Source organism: Haliotis rufescens, unplaced genomic scaffold (assembly GCF_023055435.1).
Source record: "Haliotis rufescens isolate VD_foot unplaced genomic scaffold, xgHalRufe1.0.p SCAF_4, whole genome shotgun sequence".
NCBI lineage: Eukaryota > Metazoa > Mollusca > Gastropoda > Lepetellida > Haliotidae > Haliotis > Haliotis rufescens.
The window spans coordinates 20,614,588-20,638,257 of NW_025964112.1; the positions used below are offsets into that span (position 1 = coordinate 20,614,588).

General features: G+C 40.8%; 1 protein-coding gene across 1 annotated transcript in view; it reads right to left on the bottom strand.

Annotated features, from left to right (window-relative positions):
- Window positions 1–23,670, bottom strand: part of LOC124132142 (cephalotocin receptor 1-like) — a 55,009-nt gene that overhangs the window by 5,622 nt on the left and 25,717 nt on the right. Inside the window, exon 2 of the mRNA XM_046495839.2 lies at window positions 22,401–23,481. Coding sequence (XP_046351795.1) covers window positions 22,401–23,409 — 1,009 coding nt within the window. The 5' untranslated portion in view covers window positions 23,410–23,481. The remainder of the gene's footprint in view (window positions 1–22,400; window positions 23,482–23,670) is intronic.

Here is a 23,670-nt window from a genome sequence, read left to right on the forward strand (position 1 = left end):
GCGGCTTTGAACAATATTTCGGTTATATCACTTGGTGTGTGTTTAATGGGGGAGGAAAGCCCACAGTGACGCAGATGGTAGATATTTACTATATAAGTGAAACGCACCAGAAACTAGTTGTCATGTGTTAAGATAGGCGTAATTTACATCTAACTATCCATAAGGATTGCATCTTGAAAGGCTGTTGAGAAGTTTGTTTGTTGTTTAACGCTACACTCAGCAGTATTCCAGCTTTATGACGACGGTCTGTAAATAATCGAGTCTGGACCAGGCAATCCAGCGATTAACATCATGAGCATTGATCCACGCAATTGGGATACGATGAAAGGCGTCAACCAAGTCAGGGAGCCTGACCACCCGGTTCCGTTAGTTGCCTCTTACAAGCATAGTCGCCTTTACGGCAAGCATGGGTTGCTGAAGACCTATTTTGACTCGGGTCTTCACGGGTGAGTTTGTTGAGTAAATATAGCGTATAGGTGTACCCTATATTACGGAAGTTATAAAGCATGCACTGTCTACGGATAACATCAGCATGGCGTTCTAATGGAAGGCAATAATAACTTCAGGTTGACAATTGCTTGGTTCCTTCGAAAAGCGCCCGTTCATCAGCCAGGGAAGGGTACTCGGTAGCGTGAAATGTTAATGTATTTGATAACCTATTAGAATCTGACAGGCATATTGGAGTGTATAGTCCCTAGAGGTCTGATAATAGAATGTAAATGCACACTGATCCGTAAACCGGGGTAATAAGCTGTCTTGCTTTTGGGGCACGTATCTTGGCGATGAAAAGGATGATTATCATTTATTTATTACATCTATATTAAATATCTTTGGAAAATCTTGAGCAGCATTGCCAGGAAATTGGAAGATTACAAATAGTGTACTCCTATGTAATTGATATATAATTACACATGGGATTTGTCTGATAGTTCTACTATTATATTCTTGCATGAAATTGGAAATGCGCGATACCAATCGGTATGTTGTTTCAATTTATGTTATTGAAACATGTTTTGACGACGTCTTTTTAGGTCATTGTATTTTGATATGTTGAATTATTCGTTTCACAATGCACAGTTACAGTTATTACAAGTTTTGGGTAGGAAACACGATCGAAATCGTCTACGAGAGCGTATTTTAAAGCTTAGTGGGGGACATGTACAGAGAGCTTCGCAATCAGTTCCAAATCCAATTTAGCGCGGGTAGCTACAGGTATCATTGTTTATCTCCTTATTATATTTTCCTTTAACAATATCATGAGTAAACATATTTGTTATCTCTTTGATTTCAAGAAACATTACTGTCGACACCAGATGTTTCACCTGAAAAACAAAAAAGGAAAGAAGGGGAAAGGAGCAAATCCTTACAACAACATTTAAACAGTCTAAACAGTGTTCCGTCAATGACATCAGGAAACTGACAGTAACACATTAAGGGTTGCAGAAATGACGTTCAGAGTTCCTCATTATCTACACTTTGTTAATGAACTAAATGAAATGTAGTGACAGTGAGAATGTCACAATACTAAGTGTGTTAACATCTCCTGGTACTTGAGTGGGAGAGTTGGGTTGAAGGTCGCTTTGGAAAGTATTTCAGTTTTATAACGACATGCCAGCGTAATGTGGGAGGTAAGCCAGAAGTGGTGCAGGTTTCAGACGCCTACAAGTTTGGTGAAACCCGTGAGTATGGGTTTGGTGCTGAGAAACCTAGATAGATAATTCTGCACAGCAAATTGCGGCGCCTCGGACGACAGGGCCACCCTTGTCTCCTACTTGAAGTATCCTTTGCATAGTATTAGTGACAGAGAACCCCCAGCACTTTATACTCCAACTTCCAGATAGTCCAAATGCCCAATATGTCATCTACATCTACTGAAACTAACTCTGTGAGATTGCACAATTTGCATATAGGTTCAACAGATTAATCATAATGGAGAATCGATATAATTCACATGCCAGCTATTGCAAAATAATTACTACAGATCTTCCAACGCGTAAAGGTAACTTTGGGTTATATCCGGTCGCTTTATGACGATATTGCCTCCCAGGAAGTGTATTAGCAGAGGCATCAGTTTTGTCAGTATCGACAGATGTGAATGCATGAAGGGAACACACAACATTAACTTCATTGTGCTTGAGTGTAACCTCCTAGCTTCAAATGTCACAGACTGGTCTGTCCCTCGTATAGATGTTTAACCATATGCTACAAACTTTATAACAATCTGTTAAATGTATAACATGACAGGACCCAGGTCTACAACGAAACTTTGAATATTTCCCATGTCATGAATAGAAGATGGCGCCATGTTCTTGCAACTACTGGGTCCAGGGCATGAGATCTCAAGTTGCCAAGAGCAATCAGAATACAAATATAAAGGCGCCCGTTAAAAGGAAAATCGTCAAAAGGGATAATTCTCTATATTATCAACGGAATCATTTGTCCCTGGAATGAGTGATAAATGACCTGATAGAAGCTCTTCATGTCCTCAATTATTTGTTTCTGGCATATGACCTACGCTTTTGTATATGCATATACTGTGTCCAGCCATGTTCATGAAATTAGACTTATGGATCCAAACATACTAAAATGGCACAACAGCAACAGCAACAACAACAACAAAATCACGATTTCACTCATAAAACAGTGGCCCGATGTAAGGTATGGAGAGGGGTAGTCACCATTATCAGCATAAACGTTGTGTCTTTTCTAAATTAGTTGCAGTTATGGAAATTTGAATATGTACTACTGAAATTGACTTATGTTTGTTTGTTTGTCGTTTAACGACGCACTCAGCAATATTCCAGCTATATGACGGCAGTCTGTAAATAATCGAGTCTGGACCAGACAATCCAGCGACTGACATCATGGGCATCGATCTTCGTAATTGGGATACGATGGCATGTAATACCAAGTCAGCGAGTCTGACCACCCGATCCCGGAAGTCGCCTCTGTCCTAACCCGGATCTTCACGGGTAAATTGACCTATGTTTCTGTGGTTCTTACTTCTTCGCCCCATGCGCCTGTAAGCTAAGTGTCCTCTCCACAGTCCTGATAACTAGACTCGGTGCTTTCCCTGAATACATTTTGTAAAAACTGGTGTCCCCAGCCCAGTGGTGATTACTACAACACCCCATTATGATTTGCAATCACGTGCATTTGGCAGTTCACATGTAATGCGATAGTTACGCCCCATTATTTCGAAATCTTCATTTTCAGAAGAATTGTCTTGATCAAGGAACAAATGAAGACATGGTTAGGGTGAGATGTGTCACATCAGTGTTAAATGTACTGAGTAATTTTAGTGCAAGGAGACCAATTTGGTCTTCACAACGGTCGCATAAGCTGACAAGTGATTCGTGTGCTCAATATCACCGTGCTGATTGACAGTTAAATAAGGTCCTCTGAAGCAAAACAAACAGCGAGTAACATCTAGGAAGGTCGCGTCATTTGCGCACCACCCACTTTAGTACGTAAACCTCACCATGGCTGTGGGGATGTTTACATATACTCCTTAAAACAAGTAGAGGATCATGAAATATAAATGTTAATAGCAAGCATAAGAACAAAGACAAGTGTTGACGACATCCTGTGCAAGAACGTTTATGTCTGTGAAACCTGACACCAAAACATCCAATAGTTTGCAATGCCAAATGCAGTAGCGCCACACAGGTGCGTAGGGTGTCATTCCTGATTTTGACACTTTCAAGAAAGGTCGTTTTTCGCCGTGGACCATTTCTGTCTTATTGATTCTGCTTATTACTCAGTTTTGATTTACTTCATTTCATACATTGTTTGTGTATGAAGTACCGATGTGGTGTCTGCAACGCGTCTACGGCTATTGGCATTCTGAAAACTGAAAAAAATCTGAAAGCGTTCAATACGTTCAATGTTTCACAGTCTGTCATTAGCACACTATGAACAAGGTACCAACAAAACAAAACTTTTGACGATCGACCCCGTTCAAGGTGTCCCAGGTCAACGACAATAGTACGGTATCGATTGATCCGAAACCAGGCTATAAGAAATCGAACTCAAACGGCGAATCAAATTGCTGCAAACTTTCATCAGGCCTCTGGAGTACGAATTACGAGTCACACGATTCGAAATCTAAGTCCAGCTCATCCCCATGATCGACGGCCATGTGCCGCCCCTCATGTTTCTAATGAGAGCCGATTCACTTTGTACTTCCTTGATAGACGTGGTCATGTCTGGCGACGTCGAAATGAACGTCTAGCCAATGTCAACCTGTGACGTCGTCACAGATTTGGCGGTGGATCGGTTATGGTGTAGGGTGGCATCACTATGACTGAGAAAAACCACGTATTGTGCAAGGAAGGGTCACTGGACAGTACTATCGGGACAACATACTGACAACCTTTCAGGACCATAACGCCCGTGTTCACCGTGCACAAATCGTCAATGCTCACCTCCAGCAGCACAACTTCCATACAATGTAAAGACCAATGAACCCAGACCTTTTCCCCGTTAAACACGTCTGGGAAATGATAGAGAGACGTGAGCGTCGACGTCAATAACCGCTGGGGGAGTTGGGCAGTATACCTCGTCGATTGAGTGAATGAATGACAAAACGTGGCGATAATACCAACAAATTATCCAAATCGTCAACTTTGACATTCCCCATCTTACCTCTATCGTTAAGATCGTTGGCGGCCATAACATCTCTTGTTGTTCTTTACTGCCGGTTGTAAAGTCTTCTTGATTCGTTGATTATTATCATACAACTATAACTTGAAACTAATATCTAAACTAAACTAATTTTAAGTTATGTCCGTGCATCCCCTACTTTATTTGAAGAGTATATATACTTCATATCCGTGATTCGTTACTTCGAAAATTCGTTTAGTCCGAACAATTTCACTGGTGTTGAACAGTGTATTTCTGTCTACAATTTAATATCAAACAACCTATAGTAGATAATAATAACAGTCATCAATGTTATGCATATGTATCGATTTCGGTCAGTTATTTCTTTGTAAATATCATCCGTGGAAGAACAGGTTTAAGATATTGCTGAAGTTTGCTTCACGTGATGGTTTGTATTGATAAAGTATGAGGTGTTTGTTAGATGGAGCTTAAGTAAATATGCTTTAGATTGTAATGATCATCAGTACAGATTTGGACGTTCTACAGAGGAGCAATGCAAACAGCGAGTAACATCGATGAAGGTCGTATCATTTGCGCAGCCGGTAATGTGTTTTGTCGTGCACTAATGGTTATAAAATTAACGAACAACCGTGTCACGATGCCCGGTCTGTTTGAGTAGCGCATGTAATCGTAATATATTAGTTTGTTGTGTGACATTGCGTGTAATTTATATCACAGTATCGTCTGAGATACCTCGTAAAACATAATATGATTCACTTTGATTACATGCAGGTACTTTGATATAGATCATACATTAAATTTGGTTTGCCAGACAAATCCGAATTAAGTAGGTTTTACTTTCATATTTTGTGTGGTCATCAGAAACATATATAACCGTGTATAACATTATATTGACAGTAGCGGGTGACCTCGCCTAGGACATTATATATTACCAAGGAGCAGGGGTATTTGGGAATTATTTTCAGTAAATACTCAGAAAGCATAAATTTGATATTGCCTTCCTGCTGGTTGTCAATTTATCGTCTTCATTGTTTGCGAAGTGGGGCCATGGCAACGTTCCGTCATGTCAACGCATAAGTGTTGCATAAGAATGTGTGACGAGTGAAGGAAGGTGTGTGACGAGGGCGGGAGGGTGTGTGACTAGGGAAGAAAGGTGTGTGACGAGGGCAGGTGCGTGTGTGACGAGGGAAGGAAGGTGTGTGACGATGGCAGGAGGGTGTGTGACGAGGGAAGGAAGGTGTGTGACGAGGCCGGGAGGGTGTGTGACGAGTGAAAGAAGGTGTGTGACGAGGGCAGGAGGGTGTCTGACGAGTAAAGGAAGGTGTGTGACGATGGCAGGAGGGTGTGTGACGAGGGAAGGAAGGTGTGTGACGTGTGAAGAAAGGTGTGTGACGAGGGCAGGAGGGTGTGTGACGAGGGAAGGAAGGTGTGTGACGAGGGCAGGAGGGTGTGTGACGAGTGAAGGAAGGTGTGTGACGAGGTCAGGATGGTGTGTGACGAGGGCAGGAGGGTGTGTGACGAGGGCAGGAAGGTGTCTGACGAGGGGAGGATGGTGTGTGACGAGGGCAGGAGGGTGTGTGACGAGGGAAGGAAGGTGTGTGACGAGGGCAGGAGGGTGTGTGACGAGTGAAGGAAGGTGTGTGACGAGGTCAGGATGGTGTGTGACGAGGGCAGGAGGGTGTGTGACGAGGGCAGGAAGGTGTCTGACGAGGGGAGGATGGTGTGTGACGAGGGCAGGAGGGTGTGTGACAAGGGAAGGAAGGTGTGTGACGAGGGAAGGAGGGTGTGTGACGAGTGAAGGAAGGTGTGTGACGAGGTCAGGATGGTGTGTGACGAGGGCAGGAGGGTGTGTGACGAGGGCAGGAAGGTGTCTGACGAGGGGAGGATGGTGTGTGACGAGGGCAGGAGGGTGTGTGACGAGGGAAGGAAGGTGTGTGACGAGGGCAGGAGGGTGTGTGACGAGTGAAGGAAGGTGTGTGACGAGGTCAGGATGGTGTGTGACGAGGGCAGGAGGGTGTGTGACGAGGGCAGGAAGGTGTCTGACGAGGGGAGGATGGTGTGTGACGAGGGCAGGAGGGTGTGTGACAAGGGAAGGAAGGTGTGTGACGAGGGCAGGAGGGTGTGTGACTAGGGAAGGAAGATGTGTGACGAGGGCAGGAGGGTGTGTGACGAGGGAAGGAAGGTGTGTGACGTTGAGAGCAGTGTGTGATGACGGTAGGAAGGTGAGCTACGAGGGACGAGGGACGGAAAGGAATGTGTGCGATGGATGTTATTCTTAATCGATAGCGGAGCAATTTCTTGTAAAAGGATTAAAGAGTATTCTCTTACAGTTCAAGTTAATTCCTTAAAACCAATTCAACTTTATAACTACAAAAGACATTAACAGATAAATATTAGAATGATTAATGAAACTTCAATATGCAATTTTAGAGTGATTATTCGTGATATCTCAGTTTCACTTAAACCTCTAGTACTACAGATATTGTATAAACGACATCTCAGTTAATCAAATGTGTTCATCCATACATATTTTCTATGAGAAATCTCCCTTGAAAGCAAATTGCAGGTGCTGGACTGCTGCTCCGTTTGATAAATTTGATTGATACTTAATGCTTCATCATTATAACCATTATTCGAACAATCACCTTTAATAGTTTATTGTAATGAGTTTAGTTACATTGAACTCAGGAACCACAGTGTAAAGGCTTTGCAAGCAACACATGTTTGGTCATGGTACTCCTGTAGTAAGGAACATGCTCAACACTATTCGTTTACACTTCGTGTATTCATTAATTCGTGTAATATAATGTAGACAAAGAATTAGAGACAACATGGTATCATCTTCCAAGTAACAATCTGGTGCTGGATGAAATAACAGGAAGAGGCCCACTGACAGTTACAATTTGCTGTTAATGTCTCCTGTCTTAAAATATAATTTACATTATAAGTATGCGTCCAGTTTATGTTAACATAGACTTACATTAATGCCAAATATATTTGCAAATGCCTATCAAGTGTCAATCAAAACTTTCTTCTTCATAATGTTTTAATCAAGTTGCAACAAATATCAGTGGAAACGTCGTGTGGAAATCGATTTTGGAAAGACATACATACGACATTGCCTTAATGTGTTCTGTTAAAGTGTCTGTGTCACGCTCATGGTTGCAGTTAATAATGTTTGTATCCTATTTTTGGTTTGTTTTCAGCGGAATAGGACGCTTTGTACATCGACTTATAATACAGTAAGCGACACTTGTAGGATATTGATTCATTATGATTAGTCACCTAATCTTGATCTTGAAGGCGCTATTACTATTGTATTTGAAAAAGGTCAGTATCACGCAAGTAACAAATGAAGGTACATAATCCTGGCACAACACATCATCAGCATAACAAAACAAGCAAACATACCAAAGACAGCATAAAACAAAGACAACAGAAACAAATACATGCAATAAAATAGTGAGGAGTGAGTTTGGTTTAACAGCAGGTCAGTTCAGTTTTATCACGGCGTGCCACTTTGATGTTGGAGGAAAGGCCGAAGTCAATTCAGTGAACCCCACTGCGATAATTCCATAAATATGTCTCTGTCTATTGACATATCGGTATGTTTTCCCATAGGACATCGCAAGTTGTTACAGTGCTTTTCAAGAAAATTCCGGAAGACATTTCATGGACATCACACATCGGTGTTGTGTTTTGTTAGGCCAAAGAAATATTATATCCGTTCCATCAGCTGTTTTCAGTTGGTTTATAACAACTTCTCAGTTGAACAGTGGATGATCAAACAGTAATCATAAATTTGATAACAACCTGGTATATAACGTACATTAACTTCAGGGATGGCCATCGCAATTGTTGGGTGGATGTGGGGTATTGATGACCACCTGCACGACAAAAACGTTGCCAAACAGACATGAGTCCACTGAAACGAAGATGTACTCCTTCACATCCCCCAACAGACAGCAAAAAAATCTGTTTCTTCAGCACCAACACAACAGGATTTCCAAAATGCCGATGTCAAGTATTTGGCAGATTGTAAGAGCTGATGATGTGGTCACGGAGTCAACCCGTGGAATCGGCAGAGCAACCAACGTAAATCATCACTGCGTCGTCATCAACGATGATGCACGCTTCCTCACGCATCAATGGAATCGCTACCTGATCAACAACCGCCTCAACAGGACTCTGCCTCATTGCAAATCCATCATCTTCCGTTTGTGGAGGTCATTAGGGAGATCGAGAAAGCTGACAGGGATGGTCCAGACAGACGTTGGTGCGTTGTTACTAAGCAGAAAACGACTAAACAGAGTCTGGGAACAGACTCAGGTACCAGGTAAACAGGGTCGGAAGACCCCCATAATTATTTTTGGATGCTGTCGAAGGCTATTGTGTCCCCATGGAAGAGTGACATTTCCTAGTTCAATATATACTGAACCAAATTAAAAACTTCACAATCCTAAAATTTTAACATTTTGACCAGTTATCATTGTGGGCCCTTATTGTGTATTTAAACAGTAATGGCCACGTATTGTCTTCAGATAACACCCAGTTTTGTGCAGGTGAATCGATCAAAATCATGTGCACAGCACTATAGTGGCAAAAGTGGTTTTTCACGTGCAACTGGTCATGTGGCCATAATACCGCACGTGTTTTTAGCCATACTTGTTAGCAGTCATTAACAAAAAAAACAAAAAAAAGTCTTTACGGCCATTTGTCATGCTACGCCTTTCAAATGTGCAACGTGAACGTGCCATCGGCATGTTGCAGACGGGAACGTCCGTAGCTGAAGTCGCAAGGACGATGGGTTGTAGTCGACGGACTGTTTATGATTTACAGACGCGTCTACAGCAAACGGGTACCACTGACACAGACGTCAATGTCAATTGTGGGCACAGCGACACTTACGATGGACGATGGAGGAATTGGAATCAAGTCGTCTTCAGTGATGAATCCCGATTTAATCTTCGATTTGCTGATGGAAGGGCGAGGGTGTGGAGGCGCCGTCATGAACGTTACGCCCAGTGATGTGTACAGGAAGTTGAGGTGGTGTGGGGTGCTTTCTGTGGCAATGCACGTTCCAGGCTTCTTGTCATCCGTGGCAACCTCAAAGCTGCTGCTTACCGCGACCAGGTACTGGCACCAGAACTTCTGCCTTTTATGGCAGCACATGGACCCGGTTTGATCTTCCAACACGACAATGCCAGACCCCACACAGCAATTTTGACAAGGAATTTCCTTCAGAATGCAGGAGTCAACGTCATGGACTGGCTGTCAAGGTCTCCCGACCTCAATCCCATCGAACACGTCTGGGATGCTCTTGGCAGAAGTCTGCGCACTCTCCAGAACCAACCACAGAATTTGCAAGATCTTGGCACCATTTTGCAGCAACAATGGCGTCGTCTTCCCAATCATGTGTTCACAAGCATTACAAGGTCCATGCGGAGGCGTTGTGTGGCAGTTGTCAACGCACATGGTGGCCATACACGCTACTGAACTTGTGTGCCTTCAGATTCTCGTGCTTGGGACTTATGATTTAAACTGTTGATGTTATTACCGAATACCGTAGGTGCTTGGAACAAATTATGGTTACCACCGTTAATTAAAATCCTTCTTTGGACATTAATGATTAAAAATTACCTTATCTGATACATTTGTCCGTTGTATATCATATATGGGATTACTTTTAAAAATGTGAAGTTTTTAATTTGACTGAATCAAATGTCCATGAGATGTTGTTATAATTATTTTTGTGGTTAAATATCTAAACATGTATACCTATATGAACTTCATATATATTAAAACTGAATATATATTCAGCAACTGTGTCATGAATTATTGGGTTATAGCATTCAGAGTGGAAGGTATCAGGCATGCAGCTGTGTGTGCACTCGGCCACCTAATATGTTGTTTTCGTCTTTAGAAGCTTCGGGAGGATACCGTGCGAACAGATGACCCATGTGACCTTTATTCCATACTATTACTATCTCATATACTCGATTTCGAACAGCACGGGCGGATATTGATATTGTTCTGTGACATTACAGTTGAAGGTGCGGATGATTGTTAGTGGCAGCAAATGTATGAAGCACGCGAACAATATCTAGTGGTCTACCCGCACCGGAAGTGGTTTAGTAAATAAGAGTTACCTCCCTTGGTTGCTTTTGGGTTGAAGAGAACAGATTTCATTGTTTGAGGAATTTCGTGATATGACTGGCTGACTAACTGGCTGGCTGTGCATGTATGAGAGCCAGAGTTTTGGAGATTTGAGGTCTTCTACGACCTGGGTCTGAATTAACAAACTACGAGTCTTAGCTACGATTACTCTTTACCAACATACGTATAAAAGATAAGATATTGTAAGTTTAAGATAGGGTACATTTTTTTAAAACCATCGTTAGCCTGATGCATATCGTACAGAGCTACGACACCTGTCAATGACGTCACAGGGAATTCCCAGGTTCTGACAATAACAACATGTAAAAGAAACACAGAATTCAAGATCACATTGTCGGGTCACATTGTTTAACACGCATCTATTTGCGTGACTTTCCGCACCATCCTACATGTAGACGTTTTGTTCGTATGATGCCATGACTAACCGAACACCTGTGCCATGCAAAGTCATTTATTCCAATCGCAAGAAATGTTATATTAAAGAAGTATAGTGTTACCACACTATAGCTATTATAATTGAAACAATGTGCCACAAGACACTTCACACTATTTTCTCTTCAAATGGTCCTCGCGAGCGCGCAGAACTTGGTGTAAAAACCCCGCTTACGAAAGTAAGGGACGTTATTCTAAATGACAATGACGAACGGCAGACATTTAAGATACGTGTTCAAGTCTGGTGTATACTGGCCTAACTGGGGCAGTTTGACAGTACTGCTTGTTTTTCTGTGTTCATGTCAAAAGTCAATTTAATAGTGAAAACACTTACTTTAAACCTGGAAACACACAAAGCAAAATTTGTTCAGGAAACAGCACACCCACGAGCGTGTCATAATGTCAAGCTTGTTAAGTTTCTTTTGTTATATATATTTCATGAATAACAGACATCAATACGATATCAAGCTATTTGTATTTAGATGATATTTAATTATTATTTATAATTTTCATAATTAGTTTAAAAAAATTGAAAATGACACTGATTTTCGTTCACAAAGGGAGATAATCTAGGAATTGTCAAGTTCTGTCCTCTCTTGTCACGAACACCACCAGTTAATGTGAACATACAGATAATGTTGTCCTTTTCTATCATTTTGAATTAAGTAGAGCTTTTTAACTGATTTAGATATGTATGAGGAGCGTCATAACTACATTGTAAATATGTCAGATTTATTCCCGAACGCAGGTCGATGACCTATGGCTTGTCTGACAGCACTGCAAAGGGTCAATTATTTGGCTAATGACTAAATACTTTACAATGGTTTTAGTTTCTGAATGGTCTCAAGTAACTATACATTTTTAATATAAAACGATTAAATGAACTCTTAAATTTTAAAAAGACCAACATAACTATTATTTTAAAATGGGTCCATATACAGCCAATTTTAAAGATTTTTGTATTGAAAATATCTGTTTATTCTATAGTGATCATTTCATTCAATTAATGTTTTTAGCCAAATAAACTTTGGACTGTGAATTTTGGATAATGTTCAAAATTTTACGACATTTTAAACCCAAACGAGTATTTATTTTTAAATCGCCATTCTCGAAATTACTAGAGAATTCTAATTTATTTCATTTGCGTATAGGATCTGTCCTTATATTCAGCTGTCAACATTTAAATTATATTGCTATGTTTACTGGAATAAATCTATGCCGATAATCTTAGCAGTAATCTGTTTTCAAAGAATGTAAAGAACAGACAACAGATAATATTTAATCAGTTGGTATCAAATATATTTTCTTTCAATGAATTAGATAATTACTTTTTCCAGAACATTAAAATATACTCTTTGTACAAATATACTACACAACTATTTTATCATAAATTATGTATGTCCTTGCTAAATTAATAGAAGTATATTCACACTGTATATATTTAAAATTCAAATTGTTAAAACCGCTCGCATATGACAAAAGCTTATGGTTTTGCACTTCGTCATATACGTAGATTCATTTAATTTTATAAAATGCGAACATATAGACAAAAGCATTGTTACAAATGCGATCCAGAATATAACTGCGGAACTGCGCTTTTTGAAACTGTAACATTGAGCAATGCCTGGCCGGGGCGAAGGCATATATACAAAGGGAAACCACCCTCAACTAGAGTATTAAGTAAGATTAGCTGCCCCTGCGTTATCAATAAGGTCACGAACATTACTAAAGCCTGCCGACATCTTTCGTTTTTTCCTTCCCGAATTATCACAAAGGGCTGTTGTTTCACACTTCAGACTCGGATATAAACATATTTTAAGCTATCGACGCCATAGTTATGTGGATCGCTATCGTGATTAACAACATTTCTGACGTGAAATCGTTGGTGCGTTCTCCTTGTTTTCGAAGTGTAAGTTTGAATCACACAGTTTAACAAGAGCAAATGTCAATGTTTGAACGAAAAGCAGATTATTTGTTTGAAAAATATCTATGGCAAACCATACCGCCATCTTGGATGAAGATAGCATATACTTACGACAGGTATGGAGCTATCTATGGGCTACGAATATAGACTACGACAGTCTACGATTTCATGCAACTTTCAAGACATTCGACATCAATGACATGATTCTGGCCATTCGAGAATGCACTGTAAATTATTTATTGCTACTGACATTCATTTGACCCATTGTATTGCCTTTGGTGATTGTAAATTTAAAACTCTGTGTTTCAATTTAATTTGTTAACTACTAATTGATCTTGTGTGGTTATTTGCTGATTTCACAATTTAGTTTTGGGTTAACCTTTGCATTTCAATTTGGAAATCACCTCTTCACAATATGTACGCAAGATAGGTTTTCTATTAAATCATGTAACTCGTGAATAGTTGTTTGGTGATCCTCTTCGTCCAATGTAACCATTTATTTACAGACATCTAATACGATTCATTTCGGCATAAATGTCTAATCAATGGATATAATCGCATGAGCCAAGACTACACATAACGATTACAGAGAGTTTTTGCCAGACTTCATAAACGAACAAAAGAGATAATTTGGAGCAAGATAGATTCGCCTTCATTACAAAATGAAAGGTTTGTGTATGATTAAACGTGGAAAAGATTAGTTTGATATGGTATCCCATCACGTTTCATGTCAAAACGTTCTCCAGCTATGACTTATAGCCCAGTCAATCTGTAAGTTTACCTCAACAAATTGCAAAAGAAATAATCTTTTGATACACATGCCTAGGAGTATTGCCAAAACGATCTATAAACAATCAGGAAATGTCGAGAGCACATGAACGGTTATAAAATCAAAATATAATCTCCTGACTCCTGCGTGGACATTTTGGAAATGAATGTCGCGTGAGGGACACCATAGGACAAAAGGGAAATACCTTTTTTCATGCTGACCTTGACAACATAGCAAAGTAAAGAAATCATCGATAATGATGCAAATTTATTAACGAGGCTCAAAATCTATTCTATCTGTTTTCGCATGTCAGCCTCAAATGCCACAATGTCCGTCAAGAAACAAAGGGCAGCTTATGTATCAACCAGGGAAGATACATTTCGAGGCCGAGTTGAGTTTTACAAAGATCGTCATGCTGTCGATGCCATGTATCCCCGGCCTTATAGTGTCAACACCAGAACGAAAAATGATGCCTCATGGCAACACCAGGTTCACGAGAAAGCCAAGAACAATTCTATAGGAGACATGTAAATTCTGATCAGAGTACACAATCTCTCAAGATTATTAAATATTTTTCAAAGAATAATGAACAAATACCAGTAAACGATATTGTTAAAACGATTATTCATTTCAGTAGAAACGATGCATAAAGTACTGTATATATGAAGTCACAGAAATTAATGGAAAACCAAATGTCACGTTCAGAAATACAGTTTCATCTATTCTACAGGCTTTTATCACAAACGCAGGATATTTATTCAAAGAAGATGAGTCTACAGGCAAACGCATTTAAAGTTACATCAAAATTAGAAAAAAAGATGATCACAACACTTTCCACGTGATCACACCGGGAACCAAACATCAGAGGTCCATTCCAAGAATCACTGGGACAGGTGCTGATCTCACTGTTATTGGAAAGATTAATACTCATTTTATCAACCAAAGGTGAACACTATGTCAAAAATGCCCATGAAGAGTAAACCCTACCAGTAGCAAAGGACTCCGCGTGGAAACTCCTGGAATAACCGAATGCTGAAACGAGGGTGGTCAGGGATGATTCAGAAGATACAGAATGTTGAACAACACCCGCGTTAGCGTAACGTCCCATCCGACGTCGATAAAAAACGCTGACGTCCATCACTACTGTCAATATGAAACCTGAACTGTGAAGAGGACTAACCTCCAGTTCTGTAACCTGAACCTCAGATGTTGTCTTCACCATGCTGGGCGTGCATTTCAATGGAGTGGCAACAAAATTGAACATACAGCTGGATGTCGTGTTGGATGTTACGCTTGCGTAATCGATTCCTCAAAGTCATTGCACTTATCGGATGTAAGGATATGATTATCTTGCCCATGTAACGTTATTCATGAACGTCCAAAATGTGATCAGTCCACGGTGTTGCCGGTCTGTCGGTACCGACCCCTAGGTGACTGCACAGTGACCAAAACACCAAACCGCCGAGCACCAACGTTTTCTGCAATAACGGTTTCAAGCACTCCAGTTCCATCAAACACTCATTTTCAGACCCGCGTTCCATAAAGTTTACGAGGCTTGGCCACCCAAAAAGTTGCTTCTCAGCGTTAAAATACTACATCGATATATACTGAGTCAAATTAAAAACTTTTTTAAAAGTAATCCCATATATGATATACAACGGACAAATGTATCAGAGAAGGTAATTTTTCATCATTAATGTCCAAAGAAGGATTTTAATTAACGGTGGTAACCATAATTTGTTCCAAGCACCTACGGTATTCGGTAATATCATCAACAGTTTAAATCATAAGTCCCAAGCACGTGAATCTAAGTGGCACACAAGTTCAGTAGCGTGTATAGCCACCATGTGCGTTGACAACTGCCACACAACGCCTCCGCATGGACCTTGTGATGCTTGTGAACACATGATTGGGAAGACGACGCCATTGTTGCTGCAAAATGGGGCCAAAATCTTGCAAATTCTGTGGTTGGTTCTGGAGAGTGCGCAGACTTCTGCCAAGAGCATCCCAGACGTGTTCGATGGGATTGAGGTCGGGAGACCTTGACGGCCAGTCCATGACGTTGACTCCTGCATTCTGAAGGAAATTCCTTGTCAAAATTGCTGTGTGGGGTCTGGCATTGTCGTGTTGGAAGATCAAACCGGGTCCATGTGCTGCCATAAAAGGCAGAAGTTCTGGTGCCAGTACCTGGTCGCGGTAAGCAGCAGCTTTGAGGTTGCCACGGATGACAAGAAGCCTGGAACGTGCATTGCCACAGAAAGCACACCACACCATGACACATCCGCCTCGAAATCTGTTAACTTCCTGTACACAACACTGGGCGTAACGTTCATGACGGCGCCTCCACACCCTCGCCCTACCATCATCAAATCGAAGATTAAATCGGGATTCATCACACTGAAGACGACTTGATTCCAATTCCTCTGAGTCCATCGTAAGTGTCGATTGTGCCAACAATTGACATTGCCGTCTGTGTAATTGAGTCAGAATCGGCCCGCAGTATGGCCGTCCTGCTTGAAGGTGAGCAGTTCTCAGACGGTTTCGAACAGTTTGCGCACTCAGTCTACCCCTAAACAGTTCATTTCTGGTTGATGTAAGACAATCTGACGATCCTCTGCATGTGACGTCACACGTGGTCGACCTGGCCGAGGGCGATCAGCGGTGGTACCCGTTTGCTGTAGACGCGTCTGTAAATCATAAACAGTCCGTCGACTACAACCCATCGTCCTTGCGACTTCAGCTACGGACGTTCCCGTCTGCAACATGCCGGTGGCACGTTCACGTTGCACATTTGAAAGGCGTGGCATGACGACTGCTAACAAGTACGGCTGAAAACACGTGCAGTATTATGGCCACATGACCAGTTGCACGTGAAAAACCACTTTTGCCACTATAGTGCTGTGCACATGATTTTGATCGATTCACCTGCACAAAACTGGGTGTTATCTGAAGACAATACGTGGCCATTACTGTTTAAATACACAATAAGGGCCCACAATGATAACTGGTCAAAATGTTAAAATTTTAGGATTGTGAAGTTTTTAATTTGGTCAGTATATTTTGTGTCTGAATTGTCTCACATGTACTGTGAATATGTGTCGCATTTCTTACTCGTGAGCTATTTTGCACGGGGTGCACGTGCAATTTCAGGCTTTTAAATTATGATAAAGAATTTGTACATGTGATACATGCATGGTTGCTGAAAACTCCATGACAGAGGCCAAAAGCAAACTGATGTTAAGAAAAGGCGTCTGTGGAACATAAGATGCATCAATCAAAGATTTGGCAATAAAATATGTCGTTTGCTCTCCTTTGTACATGACATAAGATGATGCGATACGACATTTCGTTTATATGGAATTGGAAAGGGAGCTGCATTGAGAAAACTTAAAGGTGACCCTCATTTCATGATGAAATGAAGTATTTGTGACTGTTGACGCTGCAACTGCAACAAACGTGGTTTGAAGTGTTCAGTTTGATGTGATGTCAGCTGTTCTAATTCATCTTCTGTTTCACAGGGGAAAATAGGCATTCCTAACCCAAACCCAAAGTGATAAAGGCAGCACACATTATGAATACATTTTGTTTCAAGTGAAAAAAGAATCAGGTTACATAATAGAGGAAATGGGAATCTGATAACACATGGATGTATTGTGGAAGCCAAAACAATCGGGCTGTTTCATATCAGTGCGGTTAAAAACACCTGCAGGATGGGCCAGGGGAAACCTGGGGCACACATTTCTTATTTTGAAACAATACATTTTGAAACAATACATTTGCAAGTTGTTAGAAGTTTAGCATATGTTTTGTCATAGATTAACTGCATAGATTAAATGAACATTACAAACATTATCAGCTGAGCATACACCATTATTAAATACTATTTGAGTCGTAAAATTTCGATTATATCAGAGAAGAACTGTTTTCAAACATACCAGGTCATCCACATTAATTTATTTGTAAGTTACAAATATATCCTCTGCAAAACAAACCGCAAAAATGATTTTAGATGTGTATTTTATGTTTCAAATAAATAATCAACAGATGGTAATCGATTGTTCAAAATGGGCACATGGAACAGTAGATTTTAAAAGTAAAGGTAGTCTGTTGTCGATATCATCATTAGAGTCCAAAACAGACTAGCATCGTCGTCCCATAGAAGCACACAGGTCCCGAAATGTGGCCTGGAGAAGGTTCACCCACTCCGCCTGCAGTGCTTGTGCCAACGGTCTGAGGTTCCATGTTCTGTGGTTGTTGCTGATGTGCTCGCAGTCCTCAGACCAGTGTTTGCCATAAATGTTCGATTGGGTGGGGGGTGGGGGGTATGGCAGGACCTGGATGTTGTGATTCCTGAAAAGGGTTGTCGGGCGTTGTCTTGTTGGAAAATAACATCCGTTTGTTGCCTAATGGGCAGGACGTGTGGCCGAAGAATCACATCCGTGTAGCGTTGTGCCGTTACATTCCCCAGAACTCACACTAAGTCTGTTCTAGCAGCGTAGGGGATGGCTGCCCATATCATCACACCCCTACCACCAGATCTGTCCACTTCCTGTATGCAGTTCCCCGCATAACGTTCCCCGCGACGCCTGTAAACACGACGTCTACCATCCGCACTGCGAAGCATAAAACGTGACTCGTCACAAAACCAAACTTGTCACCATCGCAGTTGAGGCCATATGTGACCTTGACACCACTGACGTCGAAGCCGACGATGAAGGTCTGTCAAAATGACACCTCAAACTGGTCATCTATCGCGAATATCTTAAGCGCGTAAACGGCTGGGCTGATATCCTACGCATTCCTGGTATTGCCGTAGCCGTAAGAATCTGTCCTGTGCTCTTGTAGTGACACGTGGTCGGCCGGACCTGGAAAGGTCACGAGTTGTGCCGTGTGTCTGATAACGGTTCAACGGTCATGTAAGGTGCTTGGTGCAACGTGGAAAAACCTGGCTGTAGCTGAAGACGATTCTCCTGTTTGCAGTCGGCCATTGGCGTTGTTGCGTAGGGCCTTTGTCAGTCGTGGCATATTTTCGCTGTTCAGATTGTAATGGCATGCAAATGAAAACCCAACATTTTTTATAGCCCAACAAGTGATGTTGTACGTGCATGTCATGTTGGTGTGTTTCGGCGGCACGCTCTCACGCGGTTGTGTTTTGGCGAGTTTTCAATCTTTTCAGCAAACTTCTTCAGTACACCATTTTTTCCACACAAATCAATCCTAATCCATGCAGAAATTACCAATTCGTTTTGTATATTTATTTTATATAGATGTCGGCAACACTCAGTCAGATATTTACGATTTCAACGAACTACAGATAAAAAAGGTTCTATACATAGTCAGACACAGAGGTGTCAGACATGAGGAATATCTAAGACATCTCCGCTGGCTGTCTTAATTAGGTTTATCAACTTCTGTGTTCTCGTTTTACCACCATTTGGTGGGACAAGAATTATTTTAGAAAGAAAAAATATGTATTTATATACATAATAGTGATAAAACAGCAAGAATTATGTAAAAAAAATTGGGTAGATTTTCACTTCTCTTGTCTTTCTGGAAAATATAAACTGTTTTTATTTAAACACATTTGGCCACTTGATGTATTTCCCATGCATATCGTTTTAACTTAGAAACTCAGGACACGGCATCTAAATATATAATGGAATTAGTGGGTGTCACATGGATAACAAGTTCTATAAACCAAATGCTCCAGAATGAGACATTGTCAAATCCATTTGAAATATAACAGAAAGCACAGCACAGTTTATTTTTTGGAGTATATGCAAAGTGAAAATATTATATAAGTAGCTGAGAACCATTTCAAAATTCATGTTATTTTCAAATGTTGATGTCGAGAAGAATCGTCAGGAAACTCTGATTGAGACAAGTGGAGTTTCGGTGTTTACATGTGTGTAGAGTAGCTGTGCTAACGTCCAGCTGTAAATGCACAGTCATCCTATAGTTATTTTTCCTTTTATAAGTTGCCTGACTACATCGAAAAGTACATAAGTTAATGACAATGAAGAGGGATGGTACAACTGTGGACTGATTGAAGTACAACTACACAAAAGATGAAACGAATCCAGGTAACATTTATACAAAACAAATATTTAATATCATTCAAATTATTCTCCCAGTATTAGACTCAAAGGGATAAAACTAGATACCTTGTTCATTGGATAATGATATATTGGCAAGTAAATGTACAATATGTACATAATCTGCTGGTCCCAAGAATCCTAAAAAATCGTCTGTAAACGCATGTCACTCAATGAGACAACAAGTCACTTCATGTGACGCATGTCCCAACAATTCTGAACCGTGGTGAATCCTGAAAGATGAAAGTAATTTTCAACTCTCTTTACCCCTATATTTGTATTGGTTTTCTGTTATGAGGTGATGTATATGTTCTTTTGCAGCAGGAGAAGTCGGTAATATTCTTCCAACAAAATAACACATTTCTATCATTGATTAATAAAAAAAAGCTCGTAAACTTGTAGTGAAACGATTATGAGTCAAAATGTCATCCGTAACAGATCGTGTATTGAGATTTATACCAAATTGTCCGGTAGTTTAAATGGTGGGGTTCGTCAACGAGGCACATTGGGGTTATATTAGTTTGTTTAGCCGCTTGATAGGTTTTGGTTCCCTCTATTAATTCAATAGAACATCACCTGACTGGCTATTGATTCTGAAAGTAATTAACCCAGTAACTCGGTCGATCGGGCTTAATACCCTGCCAGTGTGGGATTTGAAGTCATATTCCAGGTTCATAAGAACGACAGCTCCGATAGTGTGGTTCAAGGAGGATAACATCTAAATCCGCTCAAGCCTCTATGTGCTATCTCAATGTTCGGTACACAGATGTGATCAGTGATATTTTTCCACCCTTTGGCTACATTATTTGGCATACCAGCTTTAGATCCTTCAAAGGACTGTTTCTTGATATGCAGACGGGGATTATTATTTCAAAACATCGATTAATCAGATGGGATACAATCTATGCTGTTTCAGGTTAAGGGGCATTCACACGGGAAAAGTAGTTGGTACAACTTGTTGTATGCAATTAGTTGTACGTACTAAAGTTGTATACAACTGGGCATTCACACGGCGGCGCGTTGCATACAACTCGGATCTCGCGAAATCTCTGACCAGAAGCTTGTGTACATTCACCCCTGGAATCCTGCTTGCCGATTGAAGTTTCAGACGCACAGTTTTGAAAACTGAACCTTGTGCGAGAATTGCGGTCTCGTGGAACAGGGCCGAACTACGACTTTGCAGTTAAACGGAATTAGAAAGCATTCAATTTTTTACCCCATGGTGTAAAGACTGTTTGGAAAAACAGTTTTATATGTTGTCCACTTTTATGTTTTGTTGACGAAAAAACGAACGATATAATAATGTATTATGGGTACAATTCTGCTCTTCCCCGCCGTGATATTGGTGGAATATTGCTAAAAGCTGCGTAAAACCATACTCACTCACTACATATATCAGAATAAAACGGTTTTGTATAACGTGACACATTCCATACGGACACTTACTTGTTTTATGTCGCGAAAATAAAATTTCCATTACGTCCTCAAATACGAGGGAGAGGTCTACACGTGTACAAAGAAATAGGGGCCCAACCGCCACAAACGCGTACCTGGTGCAATCTTAAGGCATCAATGTTCCGTCAATAACCAAATGTGTATGTGTGAATAAGAATATAAAGTGACCTTTAGGTATACATTTACATTTAAAATTTTTTTTAAATGAAGTGCCATTTTATTTTAAATTATTTATATAAATTTGCCATAATGAATATATCACATTCTCCAAAGAAAATATGTATGTGCTGCAGTGTGTTACACTCACATTATAGAAAGAATATACGTTACCCGACACTATGTAAATGTCAATTTCTATGTTCAAAACAACAGCCAGCAGATTATCAAAAGTTTAATTAAAAACATCTGTGGCATTTCAGATACTATCACACAGTAATACATACGTACCTGTATTGATGGTTTTACGCCGCTTTTAGGAATATTCCAGCAATATCACGGCGGGGGACAGCAGAAACGGGCTTCACACCTTGTAACCATGTGCGGAATCGAACCCGGGCCTTCGGCATGACTAGCGAACGCTTTAACCACTAGACTACCCCACTGACCCTGACACTTGGAATACCGAAAAGCGGAAGTTACCGACGTTAATCTGATCATGAGCCGCCATTATTGTTGACAACGTGACGTGTAAATATCACTTGACTTTGATACGCGTGTTCATTGGCTGTATGCGTACGACTTGTCGCTTGAAAAAAGAGCATGCCCTATTTCATACAACTCACATCCAACAAGTTGCATACGTCAAAAGTTGGTCCGACTTGCGTGTTCACACGATGAAATTGGTTGCATGCAACAAATTGTATACAACTAGTTGTACCCTGTGAATGCCCCTTTAGATACATATGTACATGTATATACTTACTGGTAAGGTGTGCATTTTCATCAAAGGTCGACCACATGAGTGCCGTGTAGAAGGGGGTCCAGCAAATGACATAACACAGGACTACTGCCAAGGTCATCTTAATGGTTTTGACCTTTGACTTTGACATTGACCTCACATGTCCTCGTGGATTCATGGAATTACTTTTGAACAATTTTGGGTCAGTTTCATCCTCGGTGTTCTGCTGATTCTGACTTTTTCTAAACGTTATTCTCCACATGATGCTCTTGTTCTTTCTTTTCCTGTTCAGTCTGTTATCCTCCTTCGAACCTACACTGATCCATACCACGTGACAGATTCGCCCATAACAGAACGCCAGAAGCAGGGTCGGCAGGGCGTATATGGATACAAATGACCACACCGTGTTCAGATAGTCTGTCCAAGGCGGGTCAAACGTCGCCCAGCAATCATATATACCTTTATACACCTCCTTTCTTGAAAATATTATGATTTGCGGAATAGAAAAAATAAGGGCTAATCCCCAAGCCAGCAAAGTCATAAGATGAACTCTCTTTGGATTCATTGTTTGGCTGGTTAGGGGGTGACAAATGGAGACATATCTGTCTATTGCCGTCATTACGAGCACATATGACGATGCGTACATTGCCACCAGTTGGAAATATTTCATTGATCGACAAAGAAAATCGTTGCCAGAGAAACGATAAGTGATATCCCATACCAGTTGTGGAAGAACGTTGAAAATGCCCACAAAAATATCAGCCAGACTAAGATGGACAATAAAACACTGCATCCGGGTAAGCTTCTGTTTACGCAGGCGCAAAACGATCAGCACAAACAAATTACCAAAAATAGCAAAATAAAGGATAATTGACTGGACGGCAATTTCAACTTTCGCCAATTCTTCGCTCCTCCCGCCCAATCTTGTTGTGTTACTGGTCGATGAATTATGAGTTTCCGAAAGAGAATATGTAACCGTGCCATTGTCAGCCTCCATGGCGCCGTAGGTTGCAGGTGGTGCTTCTGTCTCCATTATCACTAGCTGAGATATGATACCAGGGCTGAGAACCGACTGTGATATCAAGGCCAGTTATTCATCGAAAACCTGTAACAAAATCGTAAAATATTGAGTTTTATATTATTAGGATCTTGGTCAATGGTCACATGCCAAACCATGAAAAAATATCAGGGTGATTCAACAATCATCGGATTCTGGCAAGACATAAGGGACGCAACCCTCCGCAACGAACTGTACCATCTTAAATGATTGTACAACCTGATTCCGAAAACATTT